The sequence below is a fragment of the Alexandromys fortis genome, unplaced genomic scaffold (genome assembly GCF_014885135.2).
Source record: "Alexandromys fortis isolate MF-2015 unplaced genomic scaffold, M_Fortis_MF-2015_v1.1 scaffold_212, whole genome shotgun sequence".
In the NCBI taxonomy this organism is placed as follows: domain Eukaryota; kingdom Metazoa; phylum Chordata; class Mammalia; order Rodentia; family Cricetidae; genus Alexandromys; species Alexandromys fortis.
The window spans coordinates 21,842-42,394 of record NW_026068091.1 but is presented as its reverse complement, the minus strand read 5'-3'; the positions used below and the strand labels follow the sequence as shown (position 1 = coordinate 42,394).

Here is a 20,553-nt window from a genome sequence, read left to right as displayed (position 1 = left end):
GACCAGATTTAAACTCACAGAGATCCACCTGCCTCTGCCTCCCACGTGCTGTATTTTGTTGTTGTTATTTTGTTATTAAATATGCACAGGTGTTTTGCATGCATGTACATCTGTGCATCATATGAGTTCCTGGTGCCCTCAGAGGCCAGAAGAGAGAATCGGCTTCCCTGGAACTAAAGTTGCAGATGCCTGTGAGCTGTCATGTGGGTGCTGGGAATTGAACCTGAATTCCCTGGAAGAGCAGCCAGTGCTCTTAATCATGGAGGAATAGCTCCAGCCCCTGATTGTTTATTTTAAATTATGTGTCTATGTGTGGGTATATGCACATGGGTGCAGGTACCCAAGAAGCTCCCATGTGGGTGCTGGGAACCAAGCCTGCATCCTTGGAAGAACAGCAAGCACTCTTAACCTCTGAGCCAGCTCTCCAGTCCTAGCGCTCTGTTATCTGAGTCAGTGCTGTCAAACGATGCCCTCCAAAGGGACCCCATCATCTCTGCTCTCCCTGGCTGTGCTCAAGGGCTCCAATGTCTTCACTTCTTCACTGTGCCTTATGAATGCCTTGTCATTCCTCCCATCTGTGAGCAGGAAGGGCATCTCTTCTTGATGCCCTTGAAGCCTTGATCTTCTCTTCTGTAAACCAGCCACACTGTTTTCGTTTTCGGAGGCCAGGTGTCATTAACCAAAGCTCTCTACAGACATGATGCTTGCTCTTGGTTTGGTCCGGGAGCGATGACTCCACCGTAAGAGCACTTGCTGCACAATAACGAGACCCCATATTGGATCCCAGCACCATACGAGAAGCCTGAGAGTCTGCGAATATCTGTAACTCTAGCTCCCAGGAATCTGACCCCTTCCGCCCGCCCAACACACACATGTGTATACACTCCCACAAACACAGACATGTTCACATGTAAATAAAATACATCCTTTAGGTTTATGGGGCTGGAGAGATGGCTCAGCGGTTAAGGGCACTGACTGACCTTCCAGAGGACACTGGTTCAGTTCCCGGCACCCACATGAGGCAGTTCACAAACGCCACTAACTCCAGCCCCAGGGGATCTGATGTCCTTTTTTGGCATCCACGGACACTGCATACACCTGCCCAGACACATAGGCAGGCAAGACTCCCTACACATTTTTTAATTAAATAAGGTTGGGCGTGGTGGCGTACACCTTTAATCCCAGCACTTGGGAGGCAGAGGTAGGTGGAGGGGCTCGGCGTTAAGAACACCTATTGCTCTTGCAGAAGACTTGGCTTGAATTGCACCACTCACATGGCAGCTCACGGCCATCTGTGACTCCAGTTCAGGGGATCTGATGCCTCTTTTGACCTCTATGAGCACGTGGTACACAGATACACAACCAGGCACATGTGCAAATAAATTTACTTATAAAAGTAAATAAGTATTGTCTTAGTGAGGGTTTCTATTGCTGCAGCAAAACACCATGGCCAAAAAGCAAGCTGGGGAGGAAAGGGTTTATTTGGCTTACACTTCCACATCTCTGTTCATCACTGAAGGAAGTCAAGCCAGGAACTCAAACAGCTGGATCCTGAAGGCAGGAGCTGATGCAGAGGCTGAGGAGGAAAACTGCTTACTGGCTTGCTTCCCATGGCTTGCTCCATCTGCTTTCTTATAGAACCCAGGGCCACCAGCCCAGGGATGGCACCACTCGCTATGAACTGGGCCCTCCCACATTGATCACTAATTGAGAAAACTCCTTGCAGCTCCTTCCTCCCTAATGACTCTAGCGTGTGTCAGGTTGACACACAAAACCACCCAGAACAGCACTAAAAAGATAAAACCTCTGTAACTGAAGACGGTCAGCTTCTGACACTCCTGTTCCCACCTCTCAGACAGCTGCTATTCCCACCCACCCAGCTTCAGTACCGCTTTAAATTGGGTTATTTGTCTTTTTTTTTTTTTAAATCTAACAGAGCCCATTTATATTGAAAAGGGAATGGCAACTTCTATAAACAGTAGCCGGCTCAAGGCCAAGGGCGTGGGCCAACACCAAAACGCCCACAACTACAAGAATCAGAACTTTGAGGAGCTCCGAGAGGCATGTCTAAGGAAGGGGGAACTGTTTGAGGACCCCCTTTTCCCTGCTGAATCCAAGTCTATAGGCTTCAAGGATCTGGGTCCCAACTCCAAAAAGGTGCAGAACATCTCCTGGCAGCGGCCCAAGGTGGGCACCGGGAAGCGGGGAGGGCCCTGGGGCCTCTGAAGTGGGGAAGGCCCTGGCACTAGGCCCCGATGCCATCAGAGCTAGGGCAGTTCTGAACGTGCTTCTGCCCAGCCTCCTAGTGTAATCCTCCTGGGCTGGCACCCAAGCCTGTCTCTCATAGGCAGGCTGTGGTCAGAGAGCTCAGCACTTCCTACTGCTCAGCTAGAACTCAGAGGTGCACAGGAGGTAGGGAGGGGGCCCTTCACCCCTTAACATTCTTATTCCTTCACCACAGGAGATCACGAATAACCCCGTATTCATCACGAATGAGATCTCTCCCACAGACATCTGCCAAGGGGTCCTCGGTGAGTGGGGAACAAGGGGCTGGCCTCCATCGGGAAAGTGGGGCCAAAAAAAAAATTGGGATGGGGGGGCTGTGGAATGGCTCTCAAGCCTGGAAGTGTGTGTCCTCTAGGGCCCTTCTTTCTGTACCTACTGCGGTCTGGTTTGGGAGTGAAATGGGATGATATAGTTAGTAGATATTTGTTGCTGCACAATGTATGACCCAAGGCTTAGCAACTGGAGGCGGGTGGAGAGACAGCCCAGCAGTTAAGAGCACTTGCTACAAAATAGTGAAGTCCAGAGTTCAGACCCCAGCAGCCAAGTTCTCAGCTCCAGCGCCAAAGAATTCAGCGCCCCCTGCTGGCTGCCATGTGCACAGGAATGCACCCCACCCCACAGCCGCCGCCCCCAGGCCACCACAGGTGCACACATTCTCAGACAGAATTTTTTTTTTTTTTAACCGTCAAACTAGGCATGGTGGTGCATAGCTACAAGTTTAGCTCTAGGGTAAAAGGGGCAAAAGGAGCAAGAGTTCAAGGCTAACCTGAGGCCACGCGAGACTGTCCCAAACAACCAGCAAGCAATTCTCACCTCCCAGGTTCTGTCGGGAGAGCCTCAGAAGTGGAGCGGCAGGGCTAACCCAGTGTCTCATGAGGTTGCAGCTGAGGTCAGCTGCACTGTGGGACCATGGTCGTCTGAAGGCGTGGCTGAGTCCAGTGCTCCACTGTTGGGATACCGCCGTCTGTGCGTGAGATCTCAGTGCAGCCTGAGCCTCTTCGCAGAAGCTCTGCGGGGCTCCATGGTAGCCCAAGAGAAAACACAGGGACTTTTCGTTTATTTGTTTTGTTCAAGATTTTTAAAATTTATTTATTGAGACAAGGTCGCACTAGTTAGCCACAAACAAGGCCAGCCTGGTCTACAAAGCTAGTTCCAGGACAGCTAGGGCTGTTCCACAGAGAAACCCTGTCTCGAAAAACAAAACAAACAAACAAAACTAATTATAAACAAATAAATAATAAAAATTTTAAAAAAGAGCACTGACTGCTCTTTCAGAGTACCCAGGTACAATTCCCAGCACCCATGTAGCAGTTCACAACTGCCTATAACTCCAAGATCTGACACCCTCACACAGACATACATGCAGGCAAAGAAAGCACCATAAAATAAAAATAAATAACTTATTTTAATAAAAAAAAACTGGGTACGGTAGCATGTGCCTATAATCCCAACATCTAGAAGAGGCAAGAGGATTACTCATGAATTCAAGGTCAGCCTGGTCTACAAAGTGAGTTCTAGGCCAGCCACAAGCCTAGGTACCTTGCAACAACAAAGGGTGAGAAATTTAAGGTCACTCACAGCAATGCAATGTGTTCAGATGAGTTCAGGGCTAGCCTGGGCTAGAGGAGACCCGTCCTCTTTTATTTATTTATTTATTTATTTTTAGCACAGGGATTGGGTTCTATCTTTTGAGAAAACAAAACTCAAGAGTTTGTCACCTGTCACAGGTGGTAGGATTTCTTTGGTCTGGGCTATTAATAATGGGGCATGGAGTCACATGACACTACACTACACACCTGGTTAACTCCTCCTCCCTGAGCTAGTCCTGCCTCACAATCTCCTCGTGCCCCTTCAGGCCCAGGGCAGGCACCAGGGCCACTCTATTTCCTATTCGTTGCAGGGGAAAATGGCAGAAATAAGTATAGCAAGAGACCAAAGAGCCCTAGGACCACAACTGTCTCTGTGGATCAATGGGCCCGAGGGATGCTGGGTACAAGAGGAGGAGATCAGTGTCTCCTTTGTAGCTCTCTTGTGTTGATGACAGAGTCCTTGCCATTCCCTCTGGACTGCAGCCTCCCTCCAAAGCCCAGAGGCTACCAACCATCACAGAAACTTCCCAGACCCTGGAGCCCACACAGCACCACCTGTTACCTGGCCTGTCACTGAGGGCAGACCCCAGGGGACAGATGGCAGTGGGCGACTGATGCATGGCACCGTGCTCCCATGCTTCCACAGGGGCACTGTGCTCCATCCTCAGCTAGCTCCAGGCCTCACGCTGGCATATGGACAGAGCCCAGCTTTATCAGCAGAGTGTTGGCGATGGGATAGACATTTTTCCATTTTTAAATTTAAACTTTTATTTTAATTATTGATGTGTGTGTGTGTGTCAGAGTATGCACAGATGTGTGTCTGATGCCTTCAGAGTCCAGAAAAGGGTATTACAATCCCTTGGAGTTGGAATTATAGGCATTAGTAAGATAGCTGATGTGGATGCTGGGACCTGCACTCTGGTGCTCATGGTAGAGCAGCAAGTGCTCTTAAACTCCTGAGACTTCTCTCCAGTTGCAAGGCATCTTTTATTGGTTGGTTGATTGGTTTTTTTGGGGGGGGGGTTGCAATTTTTCTTTTTAATTTTGTATAGGTGTTTCTGTGCATGGGTTTGTGTATGTGGGTGCAGAGCCTGCAGAGGCCAGAAGAGGGCGCTGTCAGGTCCCCTGCAACTAGAGTTACAAGTGGTTGCTAACCATCTGATGTGGGGGCTGCACTGAACCTAAGCCCTCTGAAAGAGCAGGAAGTACTCCTAACTGCTGAGCCATCTCTCCAGCTCCTGGCTGGTTTTCTGAGACAAGGTCTCACTTTGTAGACCAGGCTGGTGACAAACGAACTTAGAAAGCTTTTATCCTTCACCACCTAAATACTGAGATGAGAGACAGAAGTTTTCTAGAGATTCCTCTGGGGCCTTTGGCCGCTACTCCAGCCTGTTCACAAGGAATCATAAAGAAAGGTTACTGGATATGTTCAACAGATAGGAAAGCAGGGTGCTAAGCAGCCTCCCCAAGTTCCCCTAAGCCACAAATGTCACCCTGATTTGTGACTCCCTGGACTGCTCACTGTCCCAGAACCCAAGCTCTGCCTCAGTTTTCCCATTTGGCCCCATTCCCAACACACCTCAGTAAAAGGCAGAGTGATCTCTGCTGGGGAGATCTGGGGGCTTCTCCCCTGATTGGGATCTGGGGCCTCCACACACGTGGGGCTATTCAAGGATCAACCTCTCCTGTCTGCCTTCAAGGGGATTGCTGGCTGCTGGCTGCCATTGGCGCCCTTACTACATGTCCCAAACTGCTGTACCGTGTCGTGCCCAGGAGCCAGAATTTCAAGAAAAACTATGCTGGCATCTTCCATTTTCAGGTGAAGGAAAGAGGGGGAGGAGGGAGGGAGGGCGGGAGGGAAGAAGGAAGGGAGGGAAGGAGACCGAGTCACTCTTCTATTGCTGTGAAGAGACACCATGACCACGGTTACTCTTATAAAAGAAAGCCTTTAACTGGGGACTGGCTTACAGCTTCAGAGGTTAGTCCATCGCCACCATGGCAGGGAGCGTTGGCAGCGCTCAAGCAAGCCTGCTGCTGAAGCTAGAGCGGAGAGCTACAGTCCTGACTCACAGGCAACAGGAAGAGAGAACTCCTGGGCCTCAGAGCCCACCCCCAGTGACACACTTCCTCCAGCAAGGCCACACCTCCCTGTTCTTCCAATCTTTTCAAATAGTTGCACTCCCTAGTGATGAACATGCAAATATATGAGCCTATGGGGGCCATTCTCATTCAAACCATCAGAGAGAGGAGAGAGAGAGAGAGAGAGAGAGAGAGAGAGAGAGAGAGAGAGAGAGAGAGAGAGAGAGAGAGACCTTACTTGGTTTCTCAAATATATACTAATTGGGATGGCTTTTCAACAATATTCAGAGAAATACTGGCTCATGAAAGAAGTCATGTCAGCTAAGTTTTTTAAAGTGCTAAAGAAAATAATTAGTTGTTTATGGTTCTCTCCTCATTCTCATTCGTGTGTGTGTGTGCACATGCACATGCTTGCACACACGCACACACATGTGCCCATTCCCAGGAACACACATGGTTGTCATGACACTGAAAATCTCCACCATGTATTTTGTATGACCTGGCCCTTTAGCTGATCTAGGAGCAATTCTGAATGTCATAGAATAGGGAGAGGATTTTAAGATCTGAAAGCTCAACCCCCAGCTGCCTTTTGTCAAGACAGGGCCTCAGTCTAAAGGCGGGTGGGGTTTTCTTTCTTTCTTTCTTTCTTTCTTTCTTTCTTTCTTTCTTTCTTTCTTTCTTGCTTTCTTGCTTTCTTGCTTTCTTGCTTTCTTGCTCAGTGATTGATTTATTTTTATTTTATATTCATTAGCTGGGAATTGAACCTTGGTCCTTTCAAAGAACAGTCAATACTCTTAACCACTGAGCCAAATCCCCAGCCCCATGGGTAGGGTTTTCTTGACGTTGGTGCAAGATCCGGGTTTGGGAATATCAAGGAATTTTAGGGCTTTTGTTGTCTTTCCTTCACGTATTCTAAGGGCCTTGGTCAAGGCGGCTCAGTGCATTTATCCCAAACCTGATGACCTGAGTTTGATCCCTGAAACTCATAAGGTGGAAGGAAAGAAATGACATACCCCCCATACACACACACACACACACACACACACACACACACACACACACACCAGTTTTGTTCAAAAATCCTAATGTGAGTGACTATTGCTGGTATGTTCTCGGCATGGCCACCAGGAGGCGCTCTGAGGATAAAGTTCACCTGTATGCAGACAAATGTCCCCTTGCCACCCACAGCTTTGGCAGTTTGGGCAGTGGATGAATGTGGTGGTGGACGACCGACTGCCCACTAAGAATAACAAGCTGTTGTTCGTGCATGGTGCCCAGCGCCAGGAATTCTGGAGCGCCCTGCTGGAGAAGGCCTATGCCAAGTAAGTTACCCAGACTAGGAAGCCGACTGGCCTTCAGGAGCCTGACCGAGTGCGACAGGCCACTGGCTGAACCAGGGGAGGAGACAGGGCACCGTAAGGGGTGTCTCACTTCCCTCATCATTCTGCCTGACTGTTCCCTCTGGTTCACATCTCCAGCCGGGAGCTTAACAGCGCACTGTCTGCTTGCAGGCTAAATGGATCCTACGAGGCGCTGGCAGGGGGCAGCACTGTGGAGGGTTTCGAAGACTTCACAGGCGGTGTGGCCCACAGCATTCGGCTCCAGAAAGCCCCTCACAACATGCTAAGGCTCCTCAGAAAATCGCTGGAGATGTCTTCCCTGATGGGCTGTTCCATCGAAGTAAACCGGGCTGGGTCTTGCCCCGGCACTTCTGCGCCTGTTATGATGGATCCCCCACCCTACCCCAAGACTCTTTCCCCAAACATTTTCTCACTCACTACCCATTTCCTGAACAAATTCTGTCTGCCTCTGGTCCAGAGTGTCTGTCCCCACCTGGCATACCCTCTGCTTTGTTGTTACTTTCTCCTTAGTATTTTCTGACCCAGAGAGGAGGGCAGAGATTCCAGGAGGGCAGTGACCTTTACTTGGTTCGTTCCCCACACGGAACCTGGGACTTTGGACGATACCCAGCATGCAATAAGCACTCAACAAATATTTATTCAAATCAATGTACCCAGTATACTTCCATATAACAGCAGTTATATGGTGGGGGCGGGTATTGCAAACAAGGAGGAGGAGAGGAAGACAAACTGAGCCCCCTCGAAGCCTGCATAAAAACACTTGTGGCAACGCTCATAATAGTGAAAACAGCAACCCAGTCTTCCTGCAGGTGGATCACAGTAATTGTCTGGTTGCACACCGCAGAATACAAAGAGCAACAGCGGCCCCAATAAACTGTGATCTGCCTCTATATGACCTTAAGATGGCAGCACCCCCACCCCTGCTCCCCGCCACCCCCACTCCCCGTTACCCCCACCCTTGCTCCCAGACACCCCTACCCCATCCCCCCTCCTCCCCACTCCCACCTCCCACCGCTCCCCGCCAACCCCGCAAGAACTTTTGAAGTGGCTCTGACTTTTGTTTACAGTTTTGTTTTGTTCTCTTTTCAGTGTATTTAGTCTGCTGTTGTTTTAGTTTGGATGTGAGTTTGCCGGGTTTGTTTTGTTTTGAGATAAGATCTCACTATGTAAGACTGGCTGTTCTCGAACCCGCAGAGATCCACCTGCCTCTGCTTCCCAAGTGCTGAGATTGCAGACTGCCCCACCACACTCAGCTTATAGTAGAGTTTTGCAAAATGTCCAGAGGGAATCTGTATTAGGGGAGCATAGGCTCTCCCTGTTCCATTGCATGTGAATCTAGAATTACTCCAAAATCGAAAGTACAGGAGCTGGGGAAATGGCTCAGTAGATAAGAGTGCTTGCTCGTGAAGTCAGAAGACCTGAGTTCAAATCCCCTGAATCCATGTAAAAACAAACAGGTATCATATGTGCTGGGGGTAAATTCAAGTGGATCGTGGGAACTCGCTGGCCAGGATCCCAATGCAGTGAGCTTCAGTTTAGGTGAGAGATCATGTCTCTAAGTGTGAGACAGAGGGGCACTGGCCTCTCTTGCCAAGGACTTGGGCTCAGTTCCCGGTCCTGGGTAGCTCACAAACAACTGTAACTCCAGTTCCGGGGATCCAGCGCCTTCTTCTGGCTTCTTTGAGCAACAGGCAAATATGTAATACACAGACAAACATCCAAGTAAAACACTCATACATATCATAGCTACATAAATAAATATATAAATATCTATTTATTTAAATAAATATTGATTTTAAAAACAATAGAGGAAGATAGTCAATGTCTATCTCTGGCCATCCCATGTATGCACATACACCACATACACAACTAGGTGACTGTTACAGTGTGTGTGTGTGTTTGTGTGTATGTAAAGTATAAACCAAGTGTGGTGATTATGTCTATAATCCCTCCAGAGGCTGAGGCAGGAGGATCAGAATTTAAGGGTAGTTGAATAGTCATGGCTGCATAAAGAATTTGAGACCCTCGATGCCGTATTAAACACCCCCATATGTATGTATAATGTGTATTATGAGCCACACAAAACAGTGGCTTTCTTGGGATTCTCAGGCCAGACCTCAAATGCCTTCCCTTCCCTTTTTTCTGTAGGTCACCAGCAACAGTGACTTTGAAACGATAACCCATAATATGCTGGTCAGAGGACACGCTTACTCAGTAACTGGCCTGGAGGATGTGAGTGCAGGCAAATGGGACCCTTGAGAACCAGGGGTGTGTGAGAACCGCCACCCACTTCCTGAACTTCCTCGTCTCCCCCCCCCCCAGGTCTCCTACAGAGGCAAGAAGGAAACCCTGATTCGGATCCAGAATCCCTGGGGCCGGATTGAGTGGAATGGAGCCTGGAGTGACAGGTAGATGCCTTGAGCAGAGGGAGGTGAACAGAGACCTAGTAGGATCTATATGGAAGCCAGTGACACAGTGGGGCCAACCCTTGCCCCAGTGCTGCTCAGTTTAACTCTGGAGGTGGCCTTCAGAAAGTCCCTTAGGGAGGAAGGGTGGCTGCCCCTCTGCTCTGCTGTTTTCTGTCTGCAGGGCCAGGGAGTGGGAAGAGTTGAGTGTGGACGTGCAGATACAGCTGCAACGAAAGAAAGAAGATGGGGAGTTCTGGTCAGTGTGGCTTCCCGGAGCCTCGGATTCCCCATGCACATCCCCCATCCCCCCCATCCTCCCCACCACAGTTGCCTCCGGGAGCCTAGGGATGTGCACTGGAGTGCACTGACGGCGCCGTCTGCACTCCCCGCCCTAGGATGTCCTACGAAGACTTCATGAGCAACTTCACACTCTTGGAGATCTGCAACCTCACACCAGACGCACTGTCTCCCTGGGAGCACAAGCGCTGCTGGCACACAACCTTTTATGAGGGCAGCTGGCGGAAAGGGAGCACTGCAGGCGGCTGCAGGAACAGCCCCGGTAGGTGCGGGCACAAGGGCACAGAATCGGGGTGGACGAGGGCAGAGTCGGTCCTCAGGAAATGAGGCAGACATATGGCTGGACTCTCTCAGCGGACCCGCATCCAGAAAGGGCACAGTCAAGGATGGAAGGCCCCGGCCTGGTGTAATCAGCTTGCCCTGCATCTTCCATAGAGACGTTCTGGAGTAACCCCCAGTTTAAGATCTCCCTCCTGGAAGAGGACGACCCAGAGAATGACTCAGAGAAAAGTGAGGTGGTCTGCACCTGCCTGGTGGCCCTGATGCAGAAGAACTGGAGACACGCTCGGCCGGAAGGAGCCCAGCTGCTCACAATAGGCTTCGTCATCTTCTCCGTGAGCCTCCACTGTCCCCAGTCCCCTCTGGCCTCTCCTCTTCTTTTTTTTTTTTTTTTTTTGCCATGTAGACCAGGCTAGCCTCAAACCCAGAGGTTCATCTGCCTCCGCCTCCCCAATGCTAGGATTAAAGGCGTGCCTCACCTCTTAAGACCCTTCTTCCCCAGGACCCCTGTGAGAGTCGGCCCCAAAGGTCCCACAGCCCGGCCGCTGAAATGGTAGCATCTTGTGCTTTTCCTGAGCTTCTGGGTGAGCTCTTTTCTTCCTTCCTTCCTTCCTTCCTTCCTTCCTTCCTTCCTTCCTTCCTTCCTTCCTTCCTTTCTTTCTTCTTTCTTTCTTCCTCTCTCTCTCTCATCTCACACACACACACACATTTTTGCCTGCATGTATGTTTGTTTACCACATGTATACCTGATAACAGCAGAGATCAGAAAACGGTGTCGGGTCCACTGGAGCTGGAGTTACAGCTGGTTGTGAGTCATCATGTGGGTGCTGGGAACCAAACCCAAGCCCTCTGCCAGAGCAGCAAGTGCTCTTAACGGCTGAGCCATCTCATCAGTCCAGCCCCTGGCTCTGTTCCCTTTCCACAGATTTGTTTGTTTTTCGAGATAGGGGTTCCCTATGTAGCCTTGGCTGTCCTAGAACTAGCTGTGCAGACTGGCCTCAGACTCACAGAAATCCATCTGCCTCTGCCTCCCGTGTGCTGGGACTGAAGCGTGTGCCACCACCACCTGGCTAGTTTTTTTTTTTTTTTTTTTAAATCTACCACACAACTACCATTTCCTTTGTGGCAGGCGTCACCCAAACACCCGTACACCACATTTACCGCTACCCTTAGGGAACAGGACCGATCTTGAAGGCAGGAGAGATGAGGTGACCACACAAGCTCACACACTGAAGGGGCAAAGATAGAGATTGTGTCCTGGTCCCTGAGCAAGGGAGACTTCAGCAACACCACACAAATGTGGCCCCAGCCACTCCTTCAAAACTGTTCACTGCAGAGGCCAAAAAGCATCACCGTCTGTGTTTCTCAAGACCAGCCATGGTTTACAAGCTCCCAGAAAAGCCCATTTAGCCACTCCCTTATATAGCCAACAGGTATGGAATACCGTACCATCTCCTACCGTGTGCCGAGTCCCTGACTAGTCTGGGCTCTCAGTAATGAACAGAACTAGACTTGCCCTGCTTGTGTGACAGCCTAGGCTCCTTGGCCAGAGGGGAATAAAGAGGGGGCAGGACAAGGGCTGCTTTTCCTCTGCCGCCCTTCCCAAGACAGAAAGGCCGAAGTGTGGCCAAGAGGGAATTTGTTTCTAAGCCTGGCACTCTGATCTTAACCCCCCAGCCGCACATGGTGGACGGAGAAAGTCTCCTCACTCCGGCTGCCCTCGTCACAGCAGGCACACACTCACAGGATAAATCAAATGTAAAGGAAAAAAGTCGAAGTTAGGGAGCTGGAGCACTTGTTGCTCTTCCAGGGGACCTGAGTTCAGTTCCCAGCATCCACAGGATCGTTCACAGCCTCGGGAATGCACACACAAACATGCAGGCAACACACTCATCCAGATAAAATAATAAATCTAATTTTTTTTTTTGAGGCAGGGCTTCTCTGTATAACAGCTCTGGCTGTCCTGGAACTTGCTTCGTGTACTAGGCTGGCCTTGAACTCACAGAGATCCACCTGCCTCTGTCTCCCCCAGCATTGGGAGTAAAAGTAGGTGCCACCACCACCGGGGTCTAAAAGGAATTTTATAAGTCCAAGGTCAGTGCTCACGCCAGCAGCGCACAGTGATACTAAGAAGCTTGGCGTAGCCGCTGCACAAGCCCAGGAGCAAATTCTTGAAGCTTTCTTTCTTCCTCCACGCTGAGGAGCAGAAACTTGCTGTGAAAACATTGAAGGCATGACCTTAGAAAGCTAAATAAAAACTGATTTTTTAAGGAGAGAAAAATCAAGGCTCTTTCAAAAAAAAAAAAAAAAGTCCAACCTTAATTAAGGTGGAGGGAGGCTGGGCCCAGCCTGAGTGTCCCGGCACACCAATGAGCTATGTGCTGGCCTGTCTGTAATTTCAGCAATTGAGAGGCAGAGGCGGTTGTAGGCCAGCGTGGTCTATGCAGTGAGACCCTGTCTCAAAATAAGATAAAAGAAGGCGCAGATAAAGCCAGGTGGTGGTGGCGCACGCCTTTAATCCCAGCACTAGGGAGGCAGAGGCAGGAGGATCTCTGTGAGTTCGAGACCAGCCTGGTCTACAAGAGCTAGTTCCAGGACAGGCCCCAAAGCTACAGAGAAACCCTGTCTTGGAAAACCAAACGAACAAACAAAAAGGTACTGATAAACCCTGCAATGGGGCCACGTTCCTGATCTGTTTCTGTTGGCATAACTGAATACCACGGGCAAGCTAGTTTATAAAGAAGAGACCCACTTAGCCAACTCTTCCGTCAGTCCTAGAACCCAGTGACTGCCTCTGCTTGCTTTCCACGAGGGCTTTCCTGCTGGGCTGGGACATTCTAAAGGTCATGGCGAGAAAAGCCAACACTTTTAGTTTTTTGAGACAGGACCTCACGTAGCTTAGGTTGACCCCTCGATCCTCTGGCTTCTGCCAAGTATTGGGGTTATAAGCAAGCACACCACATCTAGCCCCCCTCTCTCCATCCCTTCTCTCTCACTCATCTGTGCATGTATGAGTCGCTGCTCTTGCTACCACGGCCAGCAGATTTCTAGTTTTTAATTATGTTTATGTGTGTCTGTGTGGGTATGTGCACACAGATGAAGGTGCCTACAGAAGCCAGAAGGATCAGCAGTTCAAGACCAACTTCAGCTCCATAGTTAGAGACCAGCCTGGGATACATGATCCCTTGTGTCCGAAAATCAAAACACTAGTGATGTAACTCGTTTGCATGAAGCCCTGGGTTCTGCCCCCAGCAATGGATAAAACTGGGCACGGTGGCACATGTCTGTTATGTGGAAGGTGGAAGCAGGAGGACCTAAAGGTCAAAGTCATCCTCAACTACGTGGCATAGTCAAAGCCTGGGCTAGAAGGGAGGGAAAAATGGCTAGTGTATTTGCTCTCCAGCCTCAGTTCCGGGAGTCGCCTCTTCTGTTCCTGTAGATGGCGCTCGGTGGAGTAGCAACCTTGGCGCACACCCACATCCCAGCCCCTTTCAGCAAGTCAGCCCTGCCTCTCTGGGACTCTTTTTCCTGTCCTTAACCCAGAGTGATAAAAATCTGCCTTTGTCAACTTTGTGCACACTGGACTTTGAAATACAAAACGGACGAATTATTAATGCCAACAGCCTACACCCCACCCACGAACATTGCTCCAGTGCCCGAACAAACCGCAACCCAGGCTCACACTCGTGCTCACACGTACTTACACACGCACAGTGCACACTCACCAATTTGAAGGCCAGATACCCTCTACTGCCCCGAAGATCTGACCCTCTTCTCTCTTTTCCTTTTAGGTCCCAAAGGAGGTACAAAAGGCTTACTCCTGGGCAGGCGTCCAGTCCACCCCTGGCTGCATGTGGGTTGTCAAGGGAAGGGATCTGGTGAAGAGTTCTGGGGAGCCCTGAGTTAGGAGTCCAACCCCTATGATCCAACGGTGGGAGTCAGGGAAGGGTGAGACCATGCTGGAGTTTTTGACCACATGGGAGGAGTCCAGGCCATAAAGCAGGGGTACTGGTACCCACCACCAATCCTGCCCCAAAGATGGCTCACCTTGGGAGATCCACTCTGCTGGCTCCCCTGTGCTAGTCCTGTGCCCACCTCCAGGGTACATACAGTTTCAGAACCTCCAGAACATCCATCTGAAGAAAGAGTTCTTTGTGAAATACCGGGAACATGGCTTTTCGGAGATCTTCATGAACTCACGAGAGGTCATCAGTCACCTTCGGCTGCCTCCAGGGGAATACATCATTATCCCCTCCACCTTTGAGCCCCATAAAGATGCTGACTTCCTGCTTCGGGTCTTTACGGAGAAGCACAATGAGACCTGGTGAGGGGCTAACCTCACTGTGGCCAGGTTCCCTGCCCAAGGGCTGTAGGATGTCAGGTTTTGGGCTTCCTCCACGTCAATCCTATTTTATACTCCTAGAAACTGAGCTACAAGGACGTGAGATCTAAATCAGTAATAGAAGCAGTTAAACTAGAACCCAGATTTGATGGACTATTCAATACTGCTCCATATACAATGACAGGACCTTCCCTGGGTCACCCCATCGGGAACCTCATCTCTCTGGTCCCCAGTCACCCCTAAACCTTTACTCTCTTATGCCCAGGCTGCTGGATGAAGTCAATTGTGCTGAGCACCTTAAAGAGGTAATATAAAGCCTTGGGATTGGGGTTGGGGATATTAAGGATGCTTTTAAGACTTGCTCCCTCCCTCCTGGCTGCTTTTCCCTAGGAAACCGTCTCTGAGAAGGATTTGGACCAGGACTCTATCCACTTGTTTGAGATGGTGGCTAATGGAGTAAGAAGTCCAGGGGCAGAGTCCGAAGGGAGGGGGCGCTGGGCCACAGGGGCAGAGCAGATGGTTACAGTCTCTCCTCCCAGGACAAGGAAATAGACATGTACAAGTTGCAAAGACTGCTCAACACGATGTCAAGTAAATGTGAGTAGCCTACCCCACCCCCACAGCTCGCCCCGATGAAGGCTGCCCTAAGGTGTCCCGCACAGAATTCATTCTTCTCTTCTTCCTACGCCTTGCCTTCCTCACAGTCAAGAACTTCAAGACAAGAGGTTTTAGCTTGGATGTCTGCCGCCGTATGGTCAACCTCATGGATGTATCTTTCTGCCCTGGGGCAATCCTAACCAGTATTTTTCCATCTTCTTCCCTGCCCTCCAAGGCTGACTCAAAAGCAGCCATCTCTCCAGCCAGCCTCAGCACCCTCCTTTGTGATGGGGATTAGATTTCAGGGTAGCTAAAGATCCCAGTTCTGGTGGTTAGCATCCAGGAGCCACCCCAAGCCTGTGTCAAGGCTTTCCGTTCCCTCATTCCTAGGATGCCTTCTTCACACTCTTATCCTTGACGAACCACCCTAGAAAGATGGCACTGGCAAGCTGGGTTTTCTGGAGTTCCAGATCCTGTGGAAAAAGATCAAGAAATGGACGGTAAAGAACCCTAAAGAGACAGCCAAGAAGGGTGGAAACTAGTGAAGAAGCCATTAGAACTGAAAACACACAGAGACAGACAGACAGACAGACAGCACACACACACACACACACACACACACACACACACACACACTGGTTAGTAATTGGATAGCCTGGTATAGTCCTGAAGGGTGCCCGAAGAAAGCCCTGGGCAGGGTACCAACAGCCCCTGCTATGCGTGGAGTTAACCTCAACCACTAGCAATAGGAACATTAGAGATTCAAGTGGTTGGTCAGAGGAGTGGGGCCCCAGGGTCTCAGACAGCTGTTGTAAGTCAGTCACACTGCAGTATTCTGTTATTTCCACCACCATGCTACACACAAGGCCTGATGACATCTGTCTGTCTTCAGGACATCTTCAAAGAGTGTGATGAGGACCGCTCCGGGACCTTGAACTCCTACGAGATGCGCTTGGCCCTAGAGAAAGCAGGTGGCCAGGGAGCACGAGGTTGTCAGAGGCAGGGAGCTGGGCAGTCAAGTCTGGAGGTCTAAATGCTGTCCCACGCCCCATCTGTGTCCTAGGCATCAAGATGAACAATAAGATAACTGAGGTGGTGGTGGCTAGGTACTCAGACGATAACATGATCGTGGACTTTGACAACTTCATCAACTGCTTCCTAAGGCTAAAGGCCATGTTTGGTGAGTAAGGTACCTCCCCCTGCAGCTTAGGCCAGGAAGGCTGGCTTGTTCTCACACCCACTCACCCTGAGGCCTTTCTGTAGAACCTCTCCATTACAAAAAACACACCTGACCCAAGTTCAAATTCACAACTCGCCGGGGCTGTGCCTATTGTCCATATCCCTAGTCCTCTCTCTAGCAAATATGATACAAATGCTAAGGTAACACTTCTGCCCCGGGCCGGGGTGTAGCTCAGTTAGTAGAGTACTTGCTTAGCATGCGCCAAGTCTGGTGTGGTGGTGCCCACCTTTAATCCAAACACTCCGGAGGTGGGGGCAGAAAATCGGGAGTTCAAGGCCATCCTCAGCCACACAGTAAATTTGAGGCCAGCCTAGGTCAGCCAAAAGACCCTGTCTTAAAAAATAAATCAATCAAAAATAAAACCACAAGCTGTCCTCTGACCTCCACAGGTGCAAGCTGTGACATGCATGCAGACCTCTCTCACACCCACAATAAATAAATAAATAAATAAACAAACAAATAAATAAATAAATGTGATCATAACAATCACAACAACAGTTCGGTACTGCCCCCACCTCCCCAGCGCTCTTGCAAGGAGTAAGCGACTCTGGGGCAAGCGCTCAGACCCGCGCCAGGCCTAACCAGTTGCCATGTTTCATTCCCGATGGTCAAGGAATTACTTCCTACCTTCCCGAGTTTCACCTTTTTGGGGGAGTGGGTCATTTAGATAATCATCTCAGTGCTAACTCCCCACCCCGCCTTTTGCTTAAAATAGCGTTCTTCCTATCCATGGACCCCAAGAAAACTGGTTCTATTTGCTTGAATATGGAGCAGGTACGCGGGTAGGGGTGGGGAGATCAGTCAGGCTGCAAATGGTCCCCTCCCCGTCTAGTCCTGTCTATCTTCCTCCTCTGCTGAATATCTTCTGTTCTCTGCTTTCTTTGCAGTGGCTGCACATAACCATGTGGGGGTAGAGAGATGCAGAGCCTGGCCCTCTCCCTCCGCCAGTGGGGCTCCAGTTAGGATGGTGGGTGCTCCTTGTCACCCTCGCTCTCCGGAGCCCCAGGCTCAGTGTTTACTCCGTGCCCCAGATCCGGCTCTGGCTTCTCCGGCTCCCAGGAGCTCTAACCCCCCAACCCCACCCCACCCACCCCTGAGCAATCTCAGGCTCTGAGTGTTTGGACTAAAAATTAGGTGGACTCTTCCCCAGTTTTGTCTGGGTAAGGCAGCCTCGAAGCCAGCTTAGTGTCCCAGCGTGCTATCAAGTTACAGCTGCCTTCTAGCCAGCCCTCTAGCCAGGAATGCCATTGTCCCACTCCCCACCCCCACGCCGTGGACATTATTCTAATAAACAGGACAGGACGTGGTTTGCCACTTCCTTAACACCAAAGAGGAGGGGTATCCACTGTGTCTCCGGGAAGTGCCTACGAATGTTTGACACAATTACTAGGGGGCGCTGCACCGTACAGGATGCTAGACCCCACCCAGGGCAAGAGCCACACACGAGGGGCCCGGCTGGTGTGAGACTGAAGGTCTCTCTTCCTGGCGCAGTACGGGCTACTCCAGGCGGGCTGGCCTGTGAGCAGCTGCTGTTTCTGTTGTCTCCATCCCCCACCTCACCACCAAGGAGGACTTGGCTTGCAGATGTGCACCACCTTATCCGGCTTTTTTTTTTTTTTTCACCCCACCGGAAAAGTTTTTATTGCGACCACACCAGTTAAGCAAATTCTGGCATTAAGCACCTTCCTCCTTGGCAGTGCGGTCTTTCTTGAGTGGTCCCGTGAATGCTTTCTTCTCCTCCATGGTCTGGAAACGACCTTGGCCAAACTTGGAGGTGGTGTCAGTGAATTTCAGGTCAATCTTCTCCAGAGCCCGCCGTTTGGTCTGCACCAGCAAGGACTTGTGGAGGGTGAGCACTCACTTCTTGGTTCCCACCACACAGCCTTTGAGCATGATGAAGTCATTGGCTACCTCACCATGATGGACAAAGCCATCCAGTGGGTTGGTGCTCTTGTCAGAAAGGTCATAGTCGGTAGATGCATTGTTCTTGATCAGCTTGCCATCCTTGATAAGGTAGCCCTGACCAATCTTGTTAATCTTCTTGTTGATCTCTGTCCGATGATGGGTAGCCTTTCTGCCCAGCCGGAGCCACAAAGAAGGCCACTCGGGCAGGGTGCCAAGCGCCAATACAGGCAACCTTTTGCAACCCCCAGTGGGTCTTGCGAGGCTGTTTCTTTGTACGCCAGCGACTATCACCCCTTTGTAGCTGTTGCCTTTTGTCACCCTGATGACATCAGCCATCTCATCCTGCCCAAACACCTGGTTCACAGGAACCTGCTGCTCCAGCCTCTCCCGGGCCCAGTCTAGCGTCACAGCCACAGTGCCCCCATTCACCTGGAACTCCATCAAGTGTGCCTTCTTCTGGTGCAGAGGAAGCAGATGCTTCTGATTGTGGGCAATTATGTGGACGACTTGGCAGTACTTCTTCATGCCATTGAAGTCCTTCTCCAGCTGTTTCTTGCCCATGTCATCCTGACATTTCTTTTTTTTATAAAAATTTTTTTTAAAATAATTATTTATTTATTATGTATACCATATTCTGTCTGTGTGTATGCCTGCAGGCCAGAAGAGGGCACCAGACTCCATTACACATGGTTGTGAGCCACCATGTGGTTGCTGGGAATTGAACTAAGTACTTTTGGAAGAGCAGGCTCTTAACTTCTGAGCCATCATCTCTCCAGCCCCTCATCCTGACATTTCTTACAGTATCTGGTGAAGGCCTTAGATTTGTGCCAGTTTTTGTAGATGGGTGCCTTTGACACTCGTCACTGATGTGCTCAGCAAATGCTGTTTTGAAGGTGCGGAGAGCCCGTGGGGTTTCGACGTATCCCACGATTCCCACAACTACCACAGGTGGTGTTTCCACAGTGGTTACAGCCTCCATGACTTCTTTCTTGTTCACTTTGGATTCTGGTCTCTCAACCTCCCGGACAATGTGGGTGGGTCATGCCAGCCTTGTGACCGTGAGGTGAGCAGGCTTGGCAGGGTCATCCTTGGGGAAGCTCTTCACTTTCCCACAATGCCTGCTGCTGCGTTTCCGAGGCAAGAAGCCCAAGGACCCACGCCTGGGAGCAGATACTTTCCTGTGAGACATCTGTCTGTCACACGCTGCTGCCGATAGAGAGCCCTTATCGGGCTTTTTAAAGTGAGTTAAAACTCAGGTCATCACTGAACGGCAAGTACTTTCAGCCACTAAGCCATCTTCCTGGTCCTCTCATCCTGCTCCTATAGAGCCAGAAATGATACCATCATAGGACTTTCCTCTCGTGACCCCAGCCTTCTAGATAAGGGTACCCCACTTCCCTTAGATTAAGCTCGTGTTCTGCAGAGCAATTGGAATCGGAATCCGTTCAGGTCCAGAGGAAACTCCATTTCCCCAAATTTTGGCCGATAGATAACAGCCAGCATCCTCTGGACCTCGTGAAGTCAGTGTCCCTCTACCAAAAGGAGCTATTTCCTGTATCACTGGCAGTGGGGACAAATGACTGACTGTGGTCCCTAGGAGCTACCAAAGTGCACGCTGGTCCCCAGGCTCCCCCAGTATCACAAGTACCTACTACACATTTCAGAGCCATCCTGGCATCCTGGCTTTTCTCCGCTCTTTTTATTTCCCCAACCCCAAACTGCCTCCAGCTCATCGGCTATCCTCCCTACTCAGCCGCTCATTCATTCCCCTTATAAGCCTGCTATTTTGGCTATGTCTCTCTCTTTTGTCTTGCCGCTTTTGCCCACACTCTTGGGGTCTTCCTCTCTCTCTCTCTCTCTCTCTCTCTCTCTCTCTCTCTCTCTCTCTCTCCTCCCATCTCCCTTCACTTCCTCTTCCTGCTGGCCATGTTCAATCTGCTGCTTTCTGCTCTGGACCGCTGGACCGCTCAGATGCCTCTGGCTGTTCTCTCCCTCATATCTACAATAAAAGTCATCCCCTTAACATCCCATGGAGCGGTCATGTTGCCCATTTACAGTTTCCTACCACAGTAGGGCTGGGTACTTCCTACTGGTATTGACCAGGCCCTGGTTTACCATGGGAACAATAGGAATCCCCATCCTTTTCCAGCTCTTCCTGGTTTTCCGGCCC

At 50.3% G+C, this 20,553-nt stretch overlaps 1 protein-coding gene and 1 pseudogene across 1 annotated transcript; one reads left to right on the top strand and one right to left on the bottom strand.

The window, feature by feature from the left end:
* The first annotated feature begins 1,929 nt into the window (after nt 1–1,929).
* On the top strand, nt 1,930–17,522 carry Capn11 (calpain 11). The gene is made up of 20 exons (XM_050122880.1): nt 1,930–2,187; nt 2,462–2,531; nt 5,576–5,694; nt 7,143–7,276; nt 7,466–7,634; nt 9,464–9,547; nt 9,638–9,723; nt 9,905–9,979; nt 10,119–10,282; nt 10,456–10,647; nt 14,401–14,623; nt 14,907–14,946; nt 15,032–15,097; nt 15,181–15,238; nt 15,346–15,410; nt 15,670–15,738; nt 16,131–16,209; nt 16,302–16,418; nt 17,194–17,252; nt 17,366–17,522. The coding sequence occupies exons 1-20, from the start codon at nt 1,960–1,962 to the stop codon at nt 17,390–17,392; spliced, it is 2,124 nt and encodes a 707-aa protein (XP_049978837.1). The 5' UTR covers nt 1,930–1,959; the 3' UTR covers nt 17,393–17,522.
* Nucleotides 17,523–18,125: 603 nt separating this feature from the next.
* On the bottom strand, nt 18,126–19,572 carry LOC126488961 (60S ribosomal protein L3-like; annotated as a pseudogene).
* Nucleotides 19,573–20,553: the final 981 nt, after the last annotated feature.

What these genes read in the sequence shown, in the direction of transcription:
- Capn11 (XM_050122880.1), top strand. Translation starts at nt 1,960, where the DNA reads ATGGCAACTTCTATAAACAGTAGCCGGCTCAAGGCCAAGGGCGTGGGC. An exon ending in GTATGGTCAACCTCATGGAT is followed by an intron (nt 15,411 to 15,669) that starts GTATCTTTCTGC and finishes GAACCACCCTAG; the next exon opens with AAAGATGGCACTGGCAAGCT. An exon ending in AAGGCTAAAGGCCATGTTTG is followed by an intron (nt 16,419 to 17,193) that starts GTGAGTAAGGTA and finishes TGCTTAAAATAG; the next exon opens with CGTTCTTCCTATCCATGGAC.